A 23994-nucleotide genomic window follows, 5' to 3' on the forward strand; every position below is an offset into this window, starting at 1 on the left:
TGCAACAAAAGTAAATACACCCTCAGTGAACATGTCAAAGCTGTGTCCAAAATGTCTTTATTTGGTGTCAACATCATTGTTATGTAGCACTGCTTTAATCCTCCTGGGCATGGAATTTACCAAAGATGCACAGGTTGTTCCTGGGATCCTCTTCCACTCACATGCACATAATAACATCACGGAGCTGCTGGATGTTAGACACATGGAGCTTCTCCACCTCTTGCTTAAGGCCCCACAGGTGCTCAATAGGGTTAAGGTCTGGATTCATACTTGGTCACTCCAAGTGACCTTCAGCTTGTTATGTTGGAAAACTGCCATTCGGCCTGGTTTCTGAAGGAAGGGCATCATGTTCTGCTTTAAAAGGTACATGTTGGAATCCATGTTTCCCTCAATAAACCACAGATTCCCAGTACCAGCAGCACTCATGCAGCCCCAGATCATGATGCTGCCACCACCATGCTTGACTGTAGACGAGACACAATTTTCTTGGTTCTCCGCACCAGTGTGTCACCACACATGCTGGACAACATCTGAGCTAAACAATTTTATCTTGGTCTCATCAGACCACAGGACATGGTTCCAGTAATTTATGGTCTTGGACAGGTTATCTTGGATATATTTTAGAGTAGTCAGTCTGCAGCTCGTTTAGCAGTACAGATTTGATGTCCTCTGAAAATAGCTAAACAAACAGCCATTATGTAAAGCTAATTTATGATTTGCTCAGGAGCTCTTGGTTCCACAACTCCAACTGACTGGATAAGACTGTAAAAAGGACTTTACTTATCATCACACACTCGTGCTCACTCTCTGGTGTTTTTAATGTTTTCATGATTTATAATCTCACTCTTGGTGTCACCCAGATGAGATCAGGTTCCCCTTTTGTTTTATAATTCTTAGATTCCTAACTGTCCATTAAAAGCACAATAGAAATAAACTTGAATTGAATTGAAAGCATCACATACGACTGAAAAAGTCAGGCGATTCTTCCCAATTCTTCTATCCATATACTATATCTAGTCATTTTGTTGAGTACCTCTGCTGTAGACTAGACATTTTTCAGAATGTTGTTGCAAAGTCTACCTGAGGAACCGAATCAAAACGGCAGTAAAGCATCACGTCTGCGTTTGCCACAATCTGTTCAAGATTACACACCATTCATTTGTGAAATATAAACTTCGTTCGTTCTCTAAATCATGCTGAGAAGACAGCATACATAAAAAAACTGCTCAATTAGATCTGACGAAGTGCCTGCTCCTTTTCAGTGCTCTGCGAGGACACATGAGAACGTGCGAAAAGAAAAAAGTTTAAAACGAGTAATAAAGGAGCGTTCCAGGCAGAAAATCAGAGAGTGAAAGATAGCCAGGATTGTATAATAGAAGTGAACATGACAGCCAGAAAGAGAAGCGAGCTGAAGAAATTGACAATAAGAATAGGAGAGGAGGAGTGCAGGGAGATGGAGGGGTGGACATTTCTGATATTTGAGAAGGCAAATGGAAATGGCTGGATGGAGAGAAGCATGTACTGCGATTAGCGATGTACTGTTTATTTCATTTCATCTATGTATTGTATGTGTGTGTACATATAGGAGCTGCACAAACAGCTGGATGAGGTGACCCAGGATGCGGAGATCATTGCGATCAGGCAGAAAGAAGCGGAGTGCGAGCTGGAAGCCACCAGAGATCGAGTTCAGCAGCAGGCCACGGAGATCCTCCTCAAAGCCAGTGAGATATCTTCAGCAACTTTTCAATGCATGTCCAAAACAGCAACATATACACTTTAGTTGGTTGTGATACCAACTAAAACCAGACACATATTCATGTTAAAGCTTTAGAATATGGTGTAGGGGTGTAACGGTAGACGTATTTGTACTTAAGTTTTTCGGTACAGGGCTTTCGCTTCAGCACACAAATGTACCGGAAATACAGTTTGTTTCGGGCATGCATAAAAAACACTAAAGAATCCAGAGCGCTAATGTTATCCGCTAACCAGGAAGTGACTAGCAGCTAACGCTAGCGCTATGAATTATTTAGCGTTTTATGTCCAGCTTCAAGAATTTCTCTTAAAAGGAGAAAATCCTGACAATTCGCTGTGAATGAATGAAGAATGGAAGAAGGGAAGACATTTGTTAAAGTCTGCTGAAATAAGTAGAATAGTTAAGTAGATCATATCTTCAGAAAATTACATATTAAATGTAAAACACACACACGAACACGCACACGCACACACTTACATACACATCTGTATTACCCAAATAGGGTCTAACAAATTTAAACTATTTAATTAAAATGGTACATTTTTTGTAATCAATTTATTTTGTGCCAATTTAATTGATTACTCAATAAATATAATAAAAAGTTATTTTTTATTTTTTTTATTTTTATATAACTTTCAAAAAGATTGTTTTATATATTATTTAACCAAGCAGTAAAAATGCAATATATAAAAAATATAAAAATAATAATTAAAAAAAGATTTTATATATACAGTATATATATATATATATATATATATATATATATATATATATATATATATATATATATATATATATATATTTTGTTGGTATAAAAGAATATTTCAATTTAATTTAGCTTTACAAAGATAAATAGGTTATAAAATATGGTGTATGTTAGTGTTTATAATTTTATTCCTTGTAAGTTTATCCCTAATGAGTGAGCCAGTGGTGACTGTGGCAAGGAAAAACTCTCTGAGATGGTATGAGGAAGAAACCTTGAGAGGAACCAGACTTATAAGGGAACCCCATCTGCATCCTTAACACTGAATGTCCAGTCATTACAGTTCCATCATTGTTCAGTGTGCTGTTCAGTGATAGGTATTTAAATACCTTGTGTTTCCTTGTGTGTGTAAGCATAGTTGGTAATAAAGCTATTTCTGATTCTGATTCTGAAATACAGAACTGTTCATGCAGTCCTAAGACAGATTGTTGATATTAATTACATTCCAAATCCATCCAGTTCTTGAGTTGCTCAGTAACTTCATAGATCTTTGGGCCGTTCATGTGGAACCATCCCTTCCTCGGCTGCACAGAGTGTTTCTAATTAAAGCAAACTCCGTCCAAACATAGGACGTCGGGATTAATCAAGCGGATCCGAAAAGAACATCGCTAGTCATACGAGGTGGTATCAAAAAGTTTTGAGAGTAACGGAGCTTTCTTCAGGAAACTTTGTGACACCACCTTGTATTGTCTTTGGCCTTTGTGGCACAAAATCAGGACTTGGGAGTGTTTTAAAACTTGGCAGACATCAGTAGGGGAAATAAAAACATAGTTTTGCAATGCTGTCCAATACATAGGATACAGCAATCACTGTGGTCTTCACTTCATGTTCAGTTGAGTGAGTATAATAAGTGGTGGGATTAAACGAAGTACTGGGTTTTCGAAATCATTCAAAATAAAAAACTTGTTTATAAAAGTCCAGATTCTTTACTAGAACTTCGGCGTCCTTGTTCAATATTGTAACAACTATATTTTCTGCCTTCAAATCCACATACCTCGCTGCTTCTTTGGCGTCCTTGGCAGTCTTTTTTTGACGATGCTGATAGCCAGAGTATTAAAGTGTCTCTCTGATAAAGGATGTTTGGCAACCGCAACAACACCTGATACCTCCTGATTTACTTCGGAGCGCTCGTAGCACTGGGTGAGTTCCTGCAGCTCAGAGCGTGATTTGCTTGTTGGGACACAAAGCTATTTATTTCAATCTTTACTCATCTGTATTCTGATTCATGGAGGGAATAAGGGAGTTAAAGAGTCCGAAACCAGTGTTTGCTTTGTTTTGAAGCTTTTCTTAGCCACTCAATGTTGGAGAAATCTGTGGCGACAGATGACGGTTTCCTGGCAACCGCAGCAAAACGCTACAGCTTTGTTGCTTCATGAACCTTATCAATCATTTTCTGGAACGTTTCCTCCAGGCCTGTGGTTTAAACACCTGGACTCGATGTTCTCGCGCCACAGTGTCTAACAGACCCCATGATTATTATGTATATTTTTTATCAGACTGCTTATGTAATCTTTTTTCAAATGGATTACGTTAAGATGCATCTGTTAGCCTAACCAAACATCTGGAGCTTTATTGATTTATTTTTTTGTTGTTCATGCTTAATATTTATTCATAGAATAGTGTAAGGTAGATCCAATGTACTGTATGATGTCAAAGCCTTTTGTCTTAGAGGGCTCTTCTTACGCACTTTGAAATTAAAGTCCAATCCTGAAAATAGCGTTTATAAGGGATTACATATGCTCTGCTCCAGAATGATGAGCTCTCTAGGACCCAGTGCATCTTTCCCCTATTCTCTAGAAACACCTGGTGTCTTGATAACACTCATCAACTATTACTCTGAAGTAAAAACAAGTTAGATGCTCAGATCCTAAACTAGGATGCTACATTCAGGAAGAAATGTAAGCCTTTGTCTAAAACTCTAAATATTAACCTGTGATCTCAGGTCAGATCGGCAGCCTGCAAGCCACACAGATGACCCACGAGGCGGCCATCCGTGACCTGGAGTCGGAGAAGTCGCGTTTGAAGGACAAGGTGTTGCGTCTGGAGGAGGAAAGGGGATCCCTGCAGAATAAAAGCCAGGCTATGGATGAAAGGCAAAGGCAGCAGATTCTCACCTTAGAAAAGGTACTAAGCAAACAATATGGTATTATTCACTCATGCTAATCAGAATGCACCTACTTGGCTAGAGATTATTATTATCGTGCCTTGCGTATGTATTCACCCCCTTTTGAACATCTTGGATAAATGAAAACAACTGCGAGTAGGGGACAGGGGTCAGGAAACGCAGCGCTTTTTTCTCATTAATAATTGAATTTTTTTTACAGTCGTCGGTTTCATTTTTATGTGTTTTTACATGGCTGAAATATATCACTTGTATCTTTTAAAGAGTCAAATATTGTAATTGTAGTATGGGATGTGCATCTTCATAACTAAGACCTATGTTATTAACTAATTAGCTACCATTGCAATGCAATACAATTCACCCCTATTACGATGCAGTGCGATCTGCAATTCAATATGGAACAGATAGGAACGACAGACTGGTGTAAGGTGGAGGTTTGATTCGATCAAGGATCAACTCTGAGACCTTTCCTGTTTGCAGTGGTGATGGACAGGTTGACGGATGAGGTCAGAAAGTAGTCTCCTTGGACTATGATGTTTTCGGATTATATTGTGATTTGTGGTGAGAGTAGTGAGCAGGTTGAGAAGAGCCTGGAGAGGTGGAGGTACACGCTGGAGAGAAGGGGAATGAAAGTCAGTAGGAGTAAGACGTGTGTGAATAAGAGGGAGGGCAGTGGAGTGGTGTGGTTGCAGGGAGAAGAGGTGGTGAAGGTGGAGGGGTTTAGGTACCTGGGGTCAACAGTGCAAAGGACTGGAGAGTGTGTTAGAGAAGTGAAGAAAATTGTGCAGGCAGGGTGGAGTGGGTGGAGAAGAGTGATAGCAGGAGTGATTTGTGATAGAAGAGTATCTGTAAGAGTGAAAGGGAAAGTTTATAGGACTGTGGTGAGACCTGTGATGTTGTATGGTTTGAGTAAAATACAGGAGGTGGAGCTGGAGGTAGCAGAGCTGAAGATGTTGAGGTTTTTGTTGGGAGTGACGAGGATGGACAGGATTAGAAATGAGATTATTATAGGGACAGCGCATGTAGGACGTTTTGGAGACAAGGTGAGGGAGATGGTTTGGGCATGTTTGAGATGGTTTGGACATGTGCAGAGGAGGGACATGGTATATATCAGTAGGAGAATGCTGAGCATGGAGTCACCAGGCAGGAGGAAAAGAGGAAGTCCAAGGAGGAGGTTTATGGATATGGTGAGGAAGACATGCAGGTAGTTGGTGTGAAAGAGGCAGATGTAGAGGAGCTGTATGGAGACGGATGATTCATTGTGGTGCCCCCTAATGGGAGAAGCCCAAAGAAGAAGAAGAAGTTCGCTTTTATTTCTTCGAATCAGACAGACAGCAAGTCATCAATGCACCAATGCGAATCAGTATCGTGCCATCCCTAGTGTGTGGTGAGAGTAGAAGAAGAATACAGACATTTGTGTAAACACACCATTCAGATGATATGCTATGAAACAATTTAACTTAATCTACAATATTTACAAAAGAGAAAATGTTTTATTGCAAAAGTATTGAACCCCATTAGTGCGAATCTCCCAAAATTCATTCAGCCTTCAAAGGTCAAATGATTATTTAAATGTAGTCAATTTGTGTAATAAGTTTAAATCCCAGCACCACCAAAATCCTCTGATGGGCCCTTGAGCAAGGCCCTTAACCCTCAACTGCTCAGTTGTATGAATAAATGTTACTTGGTCTGGATAAAGGTGTCTGCCAAATGCCAGAAATTGTAATTTTTACAAATAGTCCTCCAGTTACGATGGTTTGACTTTTTTTACAATTGTGAGACCAATACGACAAAATTGTAAAAATATAAGTTTCGTGTGACAGGCAAACGTACCAGTGTATACACAATACAATTTGTTAGGACGTTTCCAGGATGTATGCGTCTCCCACCTTCTGAGATGTATTACGCTGGACACTGAAACAGAGCGCACTCATTAGTCTCATCAGCTACAGGTGTGCTTCTTATTGCTCATTTCGTCCGGCTCCGCCGTCCACTCGCGAACCCGCGCTTAGCCATGCGCCCGCTGCCACATACATATACTGCATACTTTATAGGTTCTACATTACGGATAGTGTAAATTGCTCTGTTTTGCTAAATTATGTTAAAATATTAACAAATTGCAGTATACTACATCATAGTGATCAACATTCTTTACGATTTTTTTCAAGTTATGATGGGGTCATTAAAATTCATCTCCATTGTAAGTAGATAGATAGATAGATAGATAGATAGATAGATAGATAGATAGATAGATAGATAGATAGACAGACAGACAGACAGACAGACAGACAGACAGACAGACAGACAGACAGACAGACAGACAAAAAAAACTACTTATACAGCGGGAAAGTCATTCACCTCAGGTCACTAGGATTCTAGTTTGTTGTTTTGTTTTGTTTTGTTTTGTTTTGTTTTTGAGTTGTGCAAAGATGTAAAGGTTATTTATACCCCCGGTGGCATACCCCTGGGGTCAGCCATGATACAGTATGCCTGGAGCACAGAGGGTTAAAGGCCTTGCTCAGGGGCCCCAAGAGTGGAAGCTTGGCGATACCGGGGATTGAACCCCTGAACTAAACCTGAATTTTTCTGGAAATATTGATTGCATTGGAAAGGCTGTGTACAAGTGATATTCTTACTTTTTTTTTTCATTTCTGAAAATTCTTTTGTTCATATAGTAAGTGAACTGAGCTGCAGAAATCTGAACTATGTTGTGGTTTAATCACGTTATAACACGTTTATATAGTATTCACTTGTTCTCGTCTTCTTGACGATCAACACATATCATTATTGGTCTGAGACACTGTGTGTGTGTGTGTGTGTGTGTGTGTGTGTGTGTGTGTGTGTGTGTGTTTGTGTTTGTGTGTGTGTGTGTACATAAATCACTGACCTGCAGAGACCTGCGTTACTTGCTGAACTGAAAAATCCCTTCCTGCTGCAGCACTTTTTCCAGCTGCGTCCCTCTCGTGTTAAACACTATCCACTCAGGTGCAGTTATTTCCAAACCCTCCAGACCACAAAGCAAAGAGTTTTTTTTATTATTATTCATTATTAAAAGGGACCACCAGATTTTCCGTGCAGAAACGAGGCGTTCTTTAATTAATAATACTTTGGTAAATGCCATACACAGGCACGTTTCAGGATCTGATTTTTGGTACTTTTGAATTAAAGGGAAGGAGACTTAAAAAAAAAAAATTATTCAAAGTTGAAATATTTAAATGTGAATTACAGCCTGGAGAAAAGGGCAAAGCAGATGTAGACAGTATCGACATCATACAATGCAATTCCATGCAAATGTCAGAGACGGATTTTATTCATCTCCGCGGACTGCGTGAGTACGGCATGGTAACCTCGACGACACGATATAGAATTTCGACATCTGAGCAATAATTCGTTCTGTGACGCAGTGAAAGGATTCGTTTGGAAACTTCCTGATGCTCTTTATTTCTCCATTTATTTTTCCATATATTTTTTTTGTTTTAAACTGTAAAAGTGCTATATCAGTAAATAAGGCTCTTGGTTACAGATCGGAACGTCAGGGGTTCAAGCCCCAGGATTGTCAAGCTGTCACTGATGGGCCCTTGAACAAGACCCTTAACCCTTAGTGCTCCGTGGGTGCTGTATAATAAGTGATCCCAGCTTCCTAACATCACTTGTATATACAAAGGAAGAATTTCTATTTGCTGTAATGTTATTAACAAGTAAACAATCTTCCCTAAAATATTAAATATGCTAAAAAGCCACAGGAAAAGGTTTTATAAATCATTCTGCATCATTTCTATATACCGTATTTTTCAGACTATAAGCCGCTACTTTTTTCCTACGTTTTGAACCCCACGGATTAAACAATGAAGCGTTCAAATTTATGGATTTTTCCTGGGTTTTTCCCGGTTTCACAAACTTCAAGCCAAAAAACTAAGCGACATAACATTAGACCAATGAAATTTCCGAACGGAAAACAGAAAAACGCACCTCACCTGTGTTCTGAGCTGCACGGCATCGGGAGAAAAAACTTCCACCGGTGGTGATTTTTAAACGCAAGACGATGCCAAAAGAAAAACTCTCGAGAGAAATTGTTGTGAAAGGAAGGAGGAAGACAGTAAACGATGACTTTCTTGGTAGGCTACTGTTTAGATACAAGCCGTTGTAACGCGTTGAGTCTGGGTGAAGGGAGAGCTCGCTAACTCCAGTTGCAACAGAAATCATATAAGCACAGACAGGTTTCCAAAACTCGTGCTTTTTTATTTTTCTTGGCAACAGCGTTACGGGTTAGTCAAAGAAACTTAGAAATGAGCATCAGAAGATAATAAGGACATATTCCTCGGTCTTGCACACATGCAGTAATAGCGGAAAAATGCGGCGGCAGGCTATTCCCAAAATGCCGCTATGCTCTTAAAGGAAACACAACATGTTTTACCCGTTACACCGTGTAATAGACACTGTCTTTCGTTAAAGCCTGTGTAAAGTTCATTAGTTTTAGTATAGACACTTATTTATGTTTAAAAGAAAAATCTTTGTCAAAAAATTAGTGGCTTATATATGGGTGCGCTTTATAGTCCGGAAATTACGGTAATTTTAACTCTATATAATTGTAAATTCACCCTAAACTATCCTCTATATATCTGCATATCATCTGTAAATACACCGTGTATAACCTTTGTTCAGTCGTAGATACTGTACAATGTGCTTACAACGCTAACTTCATACTGCATCTATAGTATTACAATATGACTTTATGCTCTGCGTGCTGAATTGGTCTGCCTGTAGTCTAGACATTTTACCGATTAAAAACATTTGACACATCATGAAATGAAAAACACAACAAAGGACACCCGGAACTGTTGAGCAGCTAGAATCCTGTGTCGAGTCAAGTTTATTTCTATAGTGCTTTTCACAATTGACATTGTTTTAAAGCAGCTTTACAGATTGTAAGTATTAAGGTGAATGAAGGCTTGGGCGACTATGGTGAGGAAAAACTCCTTTAGATGTTATGAGGAAGAAACCTTGAGAGGAAACCAGACTCAAAAAAGGAACCCATCCTCATATCAGACACATACGGGACACCATTCCTCTCCCAAAACGTCAAAAACTGGTCTCCTCAGTTCCCAGATGTATTACAGACAGAAGAAGTGATGCTACACAGCGGTAAACACGGCCCTGTCACAACTTTTTTTGGGACCTGTTGCCTCCATCAAAATCAAAATGAGATTATTTCTTACCTTAAAATTGTACATATTCTCAGATTTAACATATTCTTTGTTTGTTTTATTGTGAATAGAATATGGATTTATGAGATTTACTGCAGTCTGTGTTTATTAAAATTTCCAAAATTTCTCGTCTGAAGGCATTAGCTTGTGATTCGCGCTCCCAGATTTTCCCGGAAGTTTCCTTCCTTATTCTCTTGCCTTAATAGAGTCTCTTGTTGTTGTTGGGCTTTTTTCATCTTTCAGCTTGAAGGATTCAATGCGGGACGTGTCAGGAGAGATCCGAGGCCTTTCGGCATTCAAAACACGGCAGAATAACAAGATTTTATCACTACTTGTTCATCAAGGACGCTGAAAATAACATTCTGCATCTGAGCCCGAGTGCCCCATGGCGATGCACTTCCACTTCTTGTCATTTTCCATGTGTGTTCTTAAACAAACAAAAAAGCTTACGTAAGCCTGTTAGGACCATGTGAGCTTCTCTTGAAGCTTGTAGTTCTCTAATGCTGCTGGAAAAAAGAAATCTGATTTCGTCAGGAGGTACTGGGAATAAATTATGGGATATAAAGGGGAAAAAAGATTTGATTGGTTAATTGTGTTCTTAGCATTTTTAACCTCTGATCCATGGGGACTTGGGACATGGACACATCAGATGTTCTAAAATACTACATTTTAAAGTATGCAATTTTGCAAGATGTTGATGGAACCTTTATGGTAAGTGGAAGAGTCTTCACTGTCAGTGACTTCTAACACACACTTTCTGGGACGAAGGCGGCGAGGAAACGAATGCTAAAGCCAACAGAACAGTAGTTGGAGATGGTTCCACATCAACAGTCTGAAGATCCATGAAGTTACTGAGCAACTCAAGAACTTTGAGAAAGGAATTTGTACTGTAGTTCATGTCAACAGTCTACTACAATGGTTCACTACACACCTTTACGATGATGGAACTGTATTGACTAGACATTCGGTGATGAAGATGGGTTGGTGAAGTCTGGTTCCTCTCATGGTTTCTTCCTCGTGCCATTTTAGGGAGTTTTTTCTTTCCTTGTTTTTTTTATTTCTGTAATGCTCTTTGAGAAAATGTCCATTGTTAAAAGCGCTATACAAATAAAAACTAATCGAATTGAATTTCTTCGCGGTTGTTTTCCTCTTCAACAGCACAACTTGCACACACTACTTGCGCACACACCAGCACTACTTGTACATTCTCCTCCTCACACAGTATGCCTCTTGGAAATTCGTGTCATTTTTGACGTGAGATTAACCCTCACACTTATCCGGTCCGTTTTTCGTCTTGTAGAGCCTGTGATGTTTTTTCTTCTGTACTCTCCATAGAATCTTCGGGAGGAGAAGCAAGCTTACGAGAAGGAGCTTACCAACCTGCGGAACAGATACGAGGAGGAAACCTCTAATTTTAGAGAGACGCAGAGCCGTGCTCTAGAGGAGCTTTCCAGAAAACACCGGGCCGCCCTGGACAACACCCAGAGCTCGGCTGAGAAAGAGAAGAACAGACTGTTGGCCGTGAGTGCCCTTTCTACACTCATATACACACACACACACACACACACACTGAGAAAAAGAGAAAGTTAGTAATGAAATCCTATGTAGCTGCTGAGATTGAATGAACATTGTGAAGGACACACAAACATCTGCTAAGGTGTTAGGATATTAGTACAGGAAGTAAAAAAAAAATCCAATTCTGCAGGATCTCATGGATCTGAAATACATTTCTATTTTCTACTTCTTTTAATTAATTGCTTAATTGAATTATATATACACTATGCAGGCAAAAGTATTGGAACATCTGACTTTTCTTGCCATATGTGGGTTTTTTTTTCCTTTAAACTGTTACCACAAAGTTGGAGGCAAACAAATGCTTAGAATGTTTTTAGATACTGTCGAATAAAATTTCCCCTTCACTTAAACCAGGAGATCCAAACCTGTGAAGATCCGACATGCACAAAGCCAGCTCCATGAAGAGTTGGTTGGAGTGGAAGATCTCCTGCTATAGATCTCCTATTCTATTGAACACCTTTGAGATGAATGTGAACCCTGACTGATCCCCAGGCCTCCTCACCTCAACTCCCATCATTACCTGACTATACTAAGACCCTTGTCGCTGAATAGATCTCACAAATCTCCACGAAATCTCGTGGAACCTCTTCCCAGACGAGTTGAGGTTATTATAACAGCAAAAGAGGACTAAGTGCAGAATGTTCAAAAAGGAGAACATGTAAATCTTAAACATCATGTTAAGAATCAGTGGTTTGAGCTCCACAAGCTTTGAGGCAGTTTTACTCAATAAGCAAGCGACTGCCAGGACACGAACCATCTGAAAAAGAAAAAAAAAACAATCGATAGAAATAAGGGTCCATTTATGAGTCTGGAGGATGTGAGAACGAGACAATGAATTGCCTGTGTATGTGTTCCTGATGTCAAAACATCAACCTCGACCTAACAAGGTCCAATAATAGAACACCGAATGTGAGACGACAAAAATATTAGAGCGTGGGACTACACACCACAGTCTACTCTAGCTTCTCTCCTCTTTCTCTCTCTATCTTGCTTTCCTTTACAAACAGCGTGACAGGTTGATTGTGTTCATGCTGATGGTTTGCTACCTGGCAGTCGCTTGTTTATTGAATAAAACTTCCTCAGAGTGTTTGGATCTCAACCAACTGGTTCTTAACATGATACACCGCATGGACAAAAGTTTGTGGACACCTGAGCATTCGTATGTGCTCCATTTTGTACATCCCATTCTACATTAGCTATTATAATAATTCCACTCTTCTGGAGAGATGTTTCACAAGATTTTGTGGAGATTTGTGTGAGATTCCTTCAGCCACAATTGTGTTAGTAAAGCCAGGTACTGATGTAGGTGAGGTGAGGAGGCCTGGGGTGCAGAACAATCCATGCCAAAGGTGCTCAATAGGGTTATATGGCAGGAGATCTTCCACTCCAACCCATATAAAGCATATATTCATGGAGCCGACTTTGTGCACAGGGGCATCGACATGCTGGAACAGGTTTGGGTCTCCTAGTTCAAGTGAAGAGAAAAATTCATCCAATGCTGCAACATCCAAAGACACTTTATTTAATTGTGTGCCTCCAAATTTGTGGTGGCAGTTTGGAGAGAAATCACATATGGCTGGATAACATAAAGTCAGGTGTCCCAATTCTTTTGTCCATCAAATGTATTTTTAATTTTTTGAGTTTCAGATCAGAATAAATCTCATAAATTACTTATTCAACTTTGATATTACCGTGCTCAATTGTATTCAATTTCCAGCATAGTTAAATACTCTAATGTGAATGGTCATAAGGTGTACATTTTATGTGTGTATGTATATATATATATATATATATATATATATATATATATATATATATATATATATATATATAGATATAGATAGATAGATAGATAGATAGATAGATAGATAGATAGATAGATAGATAGATAGATAGTGTTTATGTGTGTGTGTGTGTGTGTGTGTGTGTGTGTGTGTGTGTGTGTGTGTGTGTGTGTTATTTACTATATAAGTGTTGCAGGAGTGCCATTTCTATTTTCTTTGAGTCTCTGGTATGGGGCTCAAAAACAGTCCCCGTGCTTTCTTTTCCTTTTTCCAGCATTTTTTATGCTTTCTCGTTTCTTTGTTAAATGACAATCTGCATTATCTATCTATCTATCTATCTATCTATCTATCTATCTATCTATCTATCTATCTATCTATCGATCTATCGATCGATCGATCGATCGAGAGCCGGTTTATCAATGTTACAATATAAGTGATAGCTTTTTTCCGGTTAAAATGGGTTTGCATTTTTCCTGCCAACATCTCCCTGTTTTTCATGTTGGTTTATCAATAAAGCCATTCCTAGAGGTGATAATCAAGGCTATAAATTAGAGTGTGTATATATATATAACATTTATTTTTAATTTTTTTATTTTAGCTATTTAACGTAAAAAATACTCTGTATAACAAGAAACAGCTGTGACTTATGTTTCAATTTTGAAAAGTTTGAAATGTTTATCTCTCTGCTCTTATTCATCATTTAATCAAACCTTCAGTTTACAGCAAAAAAAATGCAGTTTCTTTCATTTCAGAAGGGGCCTGTATAACTGACAATATAATTTTGTCATGTATATGATACAGTATTTGGTCTAAAGGTTGTATCATGATGATGATTGATTCATTGCCAGTTTCTTGCCCTGCTTGTACATTTTGGATGCCTGCACCTACTTAGTGGCACGGATCCCAGCTGGTGCCTTCCTAAACAACCCTGACTGGCACTTTAGTGTGTCCTCCAAACGCGTTTCTGCTAGTGCAAGTCTGTTCCGTATGCCTGAGTCCAGCTGCTCAAGCTCCAGGAAAGCTCTAAGAAGTAGCATATCTGTTCCTGAACCCACGCTTCATTAGACATTTCGAGCTCTTCTTCTGCCCTAACTGAGATGTCCTCTTCATGTTGACACACACCTTTACATTCCTTCAGCACTTCGCCTTGACACGCCGCATCCATTTCCCCCTGTCGTCTGCAGAGATGAGCCCAGAAGCTACAAAACGCAACACGACTGGCTTGTCTGTTGTGATATATTTCGACTAAAGCATATGAAATGTAAGCCCACAAAGCCATGCATGATCATCTCCAGCCAACACACAATCTGTCCTCTATCTCTGTCGTCTGTGTTCCTGCCAACAAACAGCCGCCCATCACACTCCGAAACCTCCACATACTGTTTCATCCATTAGCCACTTAATATCACACGTACGCTGAGAGAACACGGCGAGCGAGAGGAATTAAATGAGCCGGTTTACCGCAATCCCAAATAACACAGTGGGGATTTTGTGAGTGCGCTGGGAGAAATCGTGCACGCAGATCGTAGGCGAGTCGAACAATGGTGCGATTTGCGTCACATGCGAAATATATAACCATGTTTGCATTTAACTCAAATCCCATCTCTCATGGATTAGCGTATAAATTTAAATTGAAGTCAGTGAGGGGGAAAAAAAAGTAAAAGGTTTGCATTGTGTGTTTGGGAATTGTGTGAATGGAAAATCTTTTCACTCTATTTCATCATTGTGATTATTAATACCTAGTACATGGTAGGGTTTTGTTCTCAATTGACTGAAATGGGCTTTTACAAACCGAATACCTGCCTTTCTGTCTTATTCATTTTACTATTTTGTACTTAAGTTACTTTTCTGTCACATTTTTTAAATATTTATATATAGTTTTATATATCTAACCGTCTAAATATGCATAATTAAAGCAGACTAGAAGCAAGTCAAATTATCTTTCTGTGCAGTAGTGCAGTAGGGTAATTACACTTTTTAATATTTCTTGAATTGAGAAAACATATGAATTTGGAAAAGAATAAAATATCTTAAAATTAGCATTAAAAACACATTCCAAGCAGTCGATTTAGTGTAATCGACTTAAAACTAGCTTGTTAATTCGATTTTTTTAATTCGATTTTTTTATTTGTGTGAAAAGATCTAAAAACCTGAGGTACTAAACAAGAGAATTCCTCTTCATTTAAGAATCGTAATGAAATATTCTGTCTTAAAACGAGACAAAACTTTTAAACTTACAAATAAAAACAATATTAAAATTTAAATCACACTGCGTATTGTCAACAGTTATTTATTCAAATGTGGACGGTCTTGTAACACACAGTAGTTACCATGCAAACACAAAGCCAAATCAATAATTGCTGCTTCTCAAAATATTTACTGCAACATAAAACATAATTGAATGTATTTTTCTTTACTAAACGGTGAAAGATATTGAACATGAGAAACTAAAAGTGGCTTATTCATGAATTTTTCCTGGGTTTTTCACGGTTTTACAAACTTCAAGCCAAAACACTGAACCCCATAACATTAGACCAGTGAAATTTCCGAACGGAAACGTAAAAACGCACCTCACCTGTGTTCTGAACTGCACGGCATCGGGAGAAAAAATTTTTTAAACGCACGACGATGCCAAAAGATAAACTTCCGAGAGAAATAGTTGTGAAAGGAAGGAGGAAGACAGTGAACAATGACTTTCTTGGTAGGCTACTGTTTAAAGACAAGCCATTGTAACACATGAGTCTGGGTGAAGGGAGAGCTCGCTAACTCCAGTTGCAACAGAAACTCGTTCCAAAACTCGTGCTTTTTTATTTTTCTTGGCAACAGTGTTACAGGTTAGTCAAAGAAACTTAGAAATGAGCATCAGAAAATAATAAGGACATATTCCTCGGTCTTGCACACATAAAATTAATAAGATTTTTATGGCTAGAAATAAAATTGTCTATTGTCTTGACTTGAAGTTTTTTTAGTGTAGATCTTGTTTTGGAGTGGATGATATAGTACAAATATAATTTGATGATTCTTTTATTAGCTACTAGACACTATGTGTATGTCAGAATTGAATAAATAAACAGACAAATAATGATATCAGGCATATCCCATAAAACCATATGGTAAATTAATTCCTCTAGACATTGATATCTATCACAACACAGAATCACTGAGGTATGGTTTTGAGAGACACATGCATGTTGGCTTTGTTTCTATGCAACAAACTCTGCAATGTAATGGTATTTCCTTTGACCAAAAAAATATATAAATGTCCAGATGTTACAATTTATTTCCATTGAAAATTCCCCTCATCAGCTTGTTGTATGGTGAAGTCGGATCCAATGAGAAGACGGAATATGGATAATCATTTGTCCTCCTCACATGTTGCTTATGTGGCTATTTCTTGTCGATTTCTTCTCTACAACATCTGAAGGATTCGACCATTTCTGTTCACACAGGCTGCTCAGGTGCTTGTTCAGTCTCTTGTCATTTTAAGACTGGACTACTGGACATATTGATCACCTGGGTTGGCCAGACCATGTCTAGACTTTTTTACGATAAGGTCATCGGAACGCATTTCTATCATAAGACAGGGAATTACCTGAAATTGCTTCCAGGTTGCTTTGTGTGATTTACAACTAAACTGCTAACAGACGTCTCAGCTGATTAACTATTTTGGGGGAATTTAAATGTTCAGCTAAACTTAACCATAACGATAACATTTTAGCATGTGCTAGATCAGATTAGCAGGATTTTGCACCATGGATGAAAATTGCTATATATAAATTGATATATATATATTGGATTTTGCAATAAATGGCAACAATTGTCAATGAGGAGAGGGAAATGTAATTAAAAATTATAAAATCTATTTATAGTTATCTTTTTCTTCCCCAAAGCCCAGTGAGTCTCGGGTGATGTGCTCTTTGCCTCTTCAACGTCAACACGTCTTCTTGCAGTCCCCGAGGCAGGGCTTTATAAAGGCATGGCTGATCTTCTCTGACGCCGCACCTGGGTATCTTGCAGCCCTTTTTGCCTTGTGTGCTGCAACTTATCCTGAGGGACAAAGCCAGAGGACAGCCGCAGCACTAAAGCGGCGAATCACATTAGCGCGATATCTGCTTTGGGCTTATCAGCCGCGGCTCTCAGAAATGGAAATGGCGAGAGAGTGGAACTGAAGGCTGGATGAATAATGAAGAAGAAGGGATTGCTTTTGGAAGCCAGGCGCCGAGTCAGACAGAGACAACACAATGACGATGGCTATTTTCAGACAAGACCTGGAATTTCTCCTCTTCTTCATCTCGTTACACCCCCCACCCACCCCAAAATCCCGAACTCTGACGGCTTGTCAGCTCCGTCCCAAGATTGGAGGCAGTCTTCAAAACCAAGGGAGAACACTTCGAGGATTTTTTTACAGAGCTGTATCCAAACAACTCACAAATATATTCAGGCACTGTGTGGGGAAGCTTCCAGAAATAGACTGGGAAAAGAAACGGTTCAAACATCGATCCCATATCATGAATAGAGTTGATGTTAAGGACAATTAATTATTTATTATATTTATATACACGATATGGACAAGATTATTGGGACACTTGCTTTTTCCAGCCATATGTGTACATCATCTCCTTCTGGGAAGTGGCAGCTTAGTGGTCAAGGCATTGGACTTTGAACCCCAGGCCTCCTCACCACACCTACATTTTACATTTGATGCTCTTATCCATTTATCTCATTCATACAATCAAGCAGCTGTGGGGTTAAGCACCTCATAACCCCCAGGGTGTGGCTGAGATTTGAACTCACAACCTTCAGATCCAAAATCCAATTCCTTAACCACCAAGCTACCACCTATATCAGTGCCTCGATTTACTAACACCCTTGTGGCTGAATGGATCTCCATAAAATCTACTGGAACATCTTCCCAGAAGATTGGAGGTTATTATAACGTTATAGTTCGTTACAGAAATTTGAACCTCACATGTTTGCGAGTTTTGAGCACAATATGGACAGTAAATTGATAAAATATTATTGTAATTTACCTTTATCAAATAATTGATTCAATACTTTTAAATGAAAGTTAATGTAGGTTAATTTAAAGGATTTTAAAGGGAATAAATCATATATCAAATTATCAAATGTATATTTAGATAACTGACATTAATGGTTCCATTATCCGCCATCATTTTGCCACAAAGGCTTTTGGGAGGTTCAATGCGCTCAAGTGACCTGTTCATTTCGCTTTACCTCAGTACTTTTGTGTTTTTGAGTATTGAGATTGAACTTTGGCGGTGGACGATGACAAGGACCCAGAAGGCTTGATGAGAAACGGCGCATGGTGTAGAGCAGATACCTTCGGGGGAACTGAAACATTGTTTGCATTTGATTTCTGTGGTATATTCTGTGGTACACTGAAAGCCTGGTCTTGTGCTTTGATGTCATCACACTGCAAAGATAGATGTAGTGCTATTAATTATGCATGGGGTCATATTTGCATATTTCACTGCTTGGAAGTTTGGGATGGCAAATTATTCGCGGTTGCCAGATGTGGACGACTGTAGCTGTGCACACTCTCCGTTATTTAGCAGTATTACTCAGACCTGCTCTCTCTGTGCTCTCTCTCTTTCTCTCAATGGCTTTCTCTCTCTTTCTCTCAATGGCTTTCTCTCTCTCTCTCTCTCTCTCTCTCTCTCTCTCTCTCTCTCTTTCAATGTCTTTCTTCTTCTCAGTGTCTATCCCTCTCTAAATGTCTCTCTCCTTCTCTCAGATGTTTCTCTCAGTGTCTTTATCTCAGTGTCTTTCTCTCAGTTTCTTTCTCTGTCTCTGTGTGTCTTTCTTTCACTTTAAAAGGATTCTCTTTTTGATGTCTTTTATTTCTCTCTCAGTGTCTTTCTTTCAATGCCGGTCTTTCTCTCAGTGTCTTTCTCTCTCTCTCTCTCTCTCTCTCTCTCTCTCTCTCTCTCTCTCTCTCTCAAATTCTATCACTCTCTCTCTCTCTCTCTCTCTCTCTCTCTCTTTCTCTTCCTCTCTCTTTCTCTCAATGTCTTTCTCTTTCTCAGTGTCTATCACTCTCTAAATGTCTCTCTCTTTCTCTCAGATTGTTCCCTTGATGTTTCTCTCAGTTTCTTTCTCTGTCTCTGTGTGTCTTTCTTTCTGTCTAAAATAATTCTCTCTCTTGATGTCTTTGTATTTATCTTTCAATGTCTTTGTCAATGCCTTTCTTTCTCTTTTCAATGTCTTTCTCTCAGTGTCTTTCTCAGTGCCTCTCTCTCTCTCTCTCTCTCTCTCTCTCTCTCTCTCTCTCTCTCTTTGTCTTTCATTCAATATCTTGTTTTCTCTCTTAATGTCTATCTCTCTTGATCTCTTTTCTTTTTTCTCTCAATGTCTTTCCCTTTCTCTTTCTCTCTCAATTGCTTTATTTCTCTCAATGTCTTTACTTTCTCCTAATATCTTTCTCGCACTGTCTTTCTCTCAGTGTCTTTCTCTCTCTCTCTCTCTCTCTCTCTCTCTCTCTCTCTCTCAATACTCTAAGAATCTTTCTCGCAATATCTTTCTCCCACTCAGTACTTGTACGTGCTACACGTGAAAAATGACGGCTTAACGCATCAGTGCGTTTCATTACGCAGCACAATATATGATTGAACGTTCCTGCATCGACAGAAAAATGCAAATCTGATCTACTATATGATTGTAATCGGGAATTATGACGTGTTTCTGTACACAGATCAACATTTCCTATACGTGTTTGGGGTTTACATCGAATTCCTGAGGCCATAATTGAGTCTCGGATTTTAAAACACCGTGACACTACGTTCAGTTTTATTCTTTTAAAATCAGACTTGTTGATGGCGGTGACATTTACACCTTCACCCGGCTACAAAAATATCCGTGTGAGTAACACGTAATTACTCTCCCACGCGGCGATTTTACAGAACGCAGAATATTGCACTGAAAGGTGCTTCACCTTCTCCTCAAATGAATTGCAGAAATATAAATATTAATCTAATCACAAAATGCTGTTTCATCCTTTTCGTGCTGTTTTTTTTTTATTTATGTTTAAAAAAGTATTAACGAATGAATGCACATCGTTTGTCCATTAGTATTAGGACACCTGACTAACACTGGCTACAACTAGCTAGTTTTTTTTCCCCAGCTTTTACACTATATGGCCAAAAGTATTGGAACTCCTGACTTTTCAATTCAATTCATCATTATTTGTATTGCGCTTTTAACAATAAACATTGTCTCAAAGCAGCTTTACATGGATAATGTGGTGATAAAGAATGAATAAGATGTTCTTTATAAGTGTAAGTTTGTCCCTGATGAACAAGCCGGTGGCGACTGTGTCGAGAAAAAACTCCCTGAGATGGCATAAGGAAGAAACCTTGAGAGGAACCAAACTTAAGAGGGAACCACATCCTCATTTGGGTGTCACCAAATGTCCATTTATTACAGCTAAATGATGTTGGGGTGTGCAGTGATGGTGATCAGATGTGAAAATGTAGTCCTGAGAAAATAGATGTGCCAAGCTTGTAGCATCAAACTTATAAAGGCTAGAGGCTGTAATTGGTGTCAAAGGTGCTTAAACACAGTATTGAGCAAAGGCTGTTAATACTTATGTACATGTGATTTGCAAAGACTTCTTTCACGTTGTCATTATGGGGTATTGTTTGTAGAATTTTAAGGAATCCATTTTGAAATAAGGCTGTAATATGAAATGTGGAAAAAGTCAATCGCTGTAAATTCTTTTTGGATGCACTGAACCAGTCCTATGCTCAGGTGCTCATGCTCATATATATAAAATCTACAGGAGGAGGTTTCCTCAGTATTCTCAGCATTCAGTATTGCGCAGAATCGAGAGTGTGTTTCTCATTGCGGTGCTGTATCTCTGTCTTCAGGAGATGGAGCTGCAGTTCGAGAAGGAACGCAGCTCACTGGAGGAGCAGAAGAACCGTCTTAGGGAGCAGCTGAACAGCCTGAGAGAGGAGCTCACCATCAAACTCAACCTGGCCAACAGCGAGGTGAGAGCATCTACAGTTTATCCTCGAACCCTTCACTTTTTTACATCGTGAGATACTGTACAGTGTACAGTCTGAAGAGAAACATTGGTGTAGCTTGATATGGTGGTGGACTTAACCATATAGTGGAGGAACATGTGGAGAAGTATGTAGAGAAATCTCTGAGAAAATTACCTTCGGCCAGCTTTACTAAGCATTAAATTAGTTTATGCTAATATCATTTAGCATTACTTAGCATTAATTTCAGCATTATTGATCTCAGTAGTGGTAGTCTAATAGTTATGTAGAGATATTTAGTTATGAAATATAATCAAGCTTAACATTCTGCAATAAGACCTAAAAAAAAACCTATGTGGCAAAAATATAACATTCACTTGTGCGCCAAGCAATACGCGAGCTTTACGCATTAAACTATATATAAGCAAAGTAAGTCAAACTTTAGCAGTATTAATATGAAAAACTAAATAGGTGAGGTGTAAAACAGTAGCACTTAAACATCTGAGGCCAGGAAAACATGACCTGTGTATGGTATCAGAAATGAGAGACATTTCATCAAGGCGCAAGAAAATCAATTCTTTTGGCCTCTCCCAGTAGGGGGCTCCACAGCGCATTATCCGTCTCCACACCCCCCTGTCCTCTACATCTGCCTCTTTCACCCCAACTACCTGCATGTCTTCCCTCACCACATCCATAAACCTCCTTCTTGGTCTTCCTCTTCTCCTCCTTCCTGCTGGCTCCATCCTCAGCATTCGCCTACTGATATACCCCATGTCCCTCCTCTGCACATGTCCAATCCATCTCAATCTCACCTCCCGCACCTTGTCTCCAAAAGTCCTACATGGGCTGTCCCTGTAATAAACTAATTTCTAATTCTGTCCATCGTCATCACTCCCAACAAAAACCTCAACATGAACAGCAAGAAAATCAATTGATATTTTTAAACTGGGTATGGGAACAGAAAAAAATCAGATACATATGTAACTCAGAGAAGAAGGAGATTAGCGAGACATGCGGATGAGGTGAATGAGACTTCAAAAGTGGAGAAAAATCTCAGAGAAATATGTATATGTTTGTGGGTTTTTTCGATTTGCACTTGCTAGTGTCAGGTCCCCTGGTGGTCTAGTGGTTAGGATGCGGCACTCTCACCGCTGCGGCCCGGGTTCGATCCCCGGTCAGGGAACCAACCTCAGCCACTCTTAGTGCCGGTCCCAAGCTCGGATAAATGGGCAGGGTTGTGTTAGGAAGGGAATCCAGCGTAAAAACGTGCCAAATCAAACATGCAGAGGATCCGCTGTGGCGACCCCTAATGGTAGAAGGCAAAAGAAAGTTTAGTGTCAGCTGACTTGTGGCATTGCTGTTTGGGATGTGCCTCCTAAAAGCTCGTAGGACATGCTGACTGAACACAGTAAAGCTGTTTTGATCCTTTCACATCAATGACCGGAAGCTTCTTAAATTTCCTGCAAGGAAAATGTTTAAAAGCCACCCTGCAAACGTCTGAGTTTACGACAATTACTACATTGATTAAAAAAAAAATCCTGTAGTAAAACTTCCCAAACTTAATTTTTTGGATCTCACTCCAGACAGTACTGGATACGTATTCAATTATTGCTATTGTGTATGAAGTTCTGCTTTTCTGCTCACCACAGTTGTAGAGTGTTTATTTGAGTTTCTATAGGCTTCTTGTTAGCTAAGGGTCCAGTCCAGTCCAGTCATCATCCTCCATGATCTCTTTTATCAACAAGGTGTTTCAGCCTGCAGTTTCAATGTTTGCACTGGAGACCCTTTCCGCATATTTGATAGAATTACGGTATATTATTAAAGAAAATGCCCTTTTAGAGTAGATCTTCCATCATACAAATTCAAGAGAATGAGGTGTTACTATAGATACATCTATAGGTACTGTAGTAGTATCTTTAGTATATCAATATAGTAGTATACTATAAATACAACTATAATATCATGAAAATTCATTATTTTTTCTCCAATCAGGTTTGAGAATTTAACAGCACTGTGGTATTGGCTTTCAAGTTTAGCCCAGCTGAGCCAGATGAACAGTGGTAGCTTAGTGGTTAAGGTGTTCTTTGGACTGGAAGGAAAATCTCATTACAGCACTACCAAGCTGCCACTGCTGGGTTTTTAAGAAAGACCCGTAATTAACCCTCAAAAAAAAAAAAAAAAATGACTTTGTTGTTGTTGTAGTGATACAACAAAATGTGTTTGTTAGCTCTCAGACACCAGCAGCAATTAAGAACATCTATGAATTACTCAATATAAAAAAACATTGGGAAAATTGGGAAATGGTTAAGTATTACACAGACATATACAAAAATATAATAATAATAATAATAATAATAATAATAATAATACAGTCTATTAAAATGAACTAATTGTAATGTCTTGTAATGTAATAAAAGTAATGTAAACCTTGAGCATGCTATGGCTTTAAATACATAGTTTTTAATTTATTATTATTTTAAAAAGGATAAAAGGGAAAAAAAACAATTAGTATGTGGTAAAATAGTTATGTAAGTGGTTAAACTGGTTTTTTTTTTTATCTAGCTCAGTGTTAGTGATGTGTGTGATGGTGCTCTTATCATTTGACAGAAATATCTCTGTGGGTGTCATCTTTATTATAATACTCGTCCATGTGTAAAATGTCAGGAAGCATTTGTAATTTATTAGCATTTCGTCCATTTTCTGGATTTTTGGCTCGTTCAAGTAGCTGTCTTTTACCTTTACATTTATGCCATTTGGCAGATGCTCTTATCCAGAGTGACTTATACCTGA

General features: G+C 38.8%; 1 protein-coding gene across 1 annotated transcript in view; it reads left to right on the forward strand.

The window, feature by feature from the left end:
- fam184ab (family with sequence similarity 184 member Ab) overlaps positions 1-23994 on the forward strand; it is a 130638-nt gene that overhangs the window by 45576 nt on the left and 61068 nt on the right. Inside the window, 4 exon segments of the mRNA XM_046836764.1 lie at positions 1589-1721; positions 4459-4640; positions 11178-11363; positions 21088-21210. Of these exon segments, the coding sequence (XP_046692720.1) occupies positions 1589-1721; positions 4459-4640; positions 11178-11363; positions 21088-21210 (624 nt within the window).

This window comes from Silurus meridionalis, chromosome 23, assembly GCF_014805685.1.
Source record: "Silurus meridionalis isolate SWU-2019-XX chromosome 23, ASM1480568v1, whole genome shotgun sequence".
NCBI lineage: Eukaryota > Metazoa > Chordata > Actinopteri > Siluriformes > Siluridae > Silurus > Silurus meridionalis.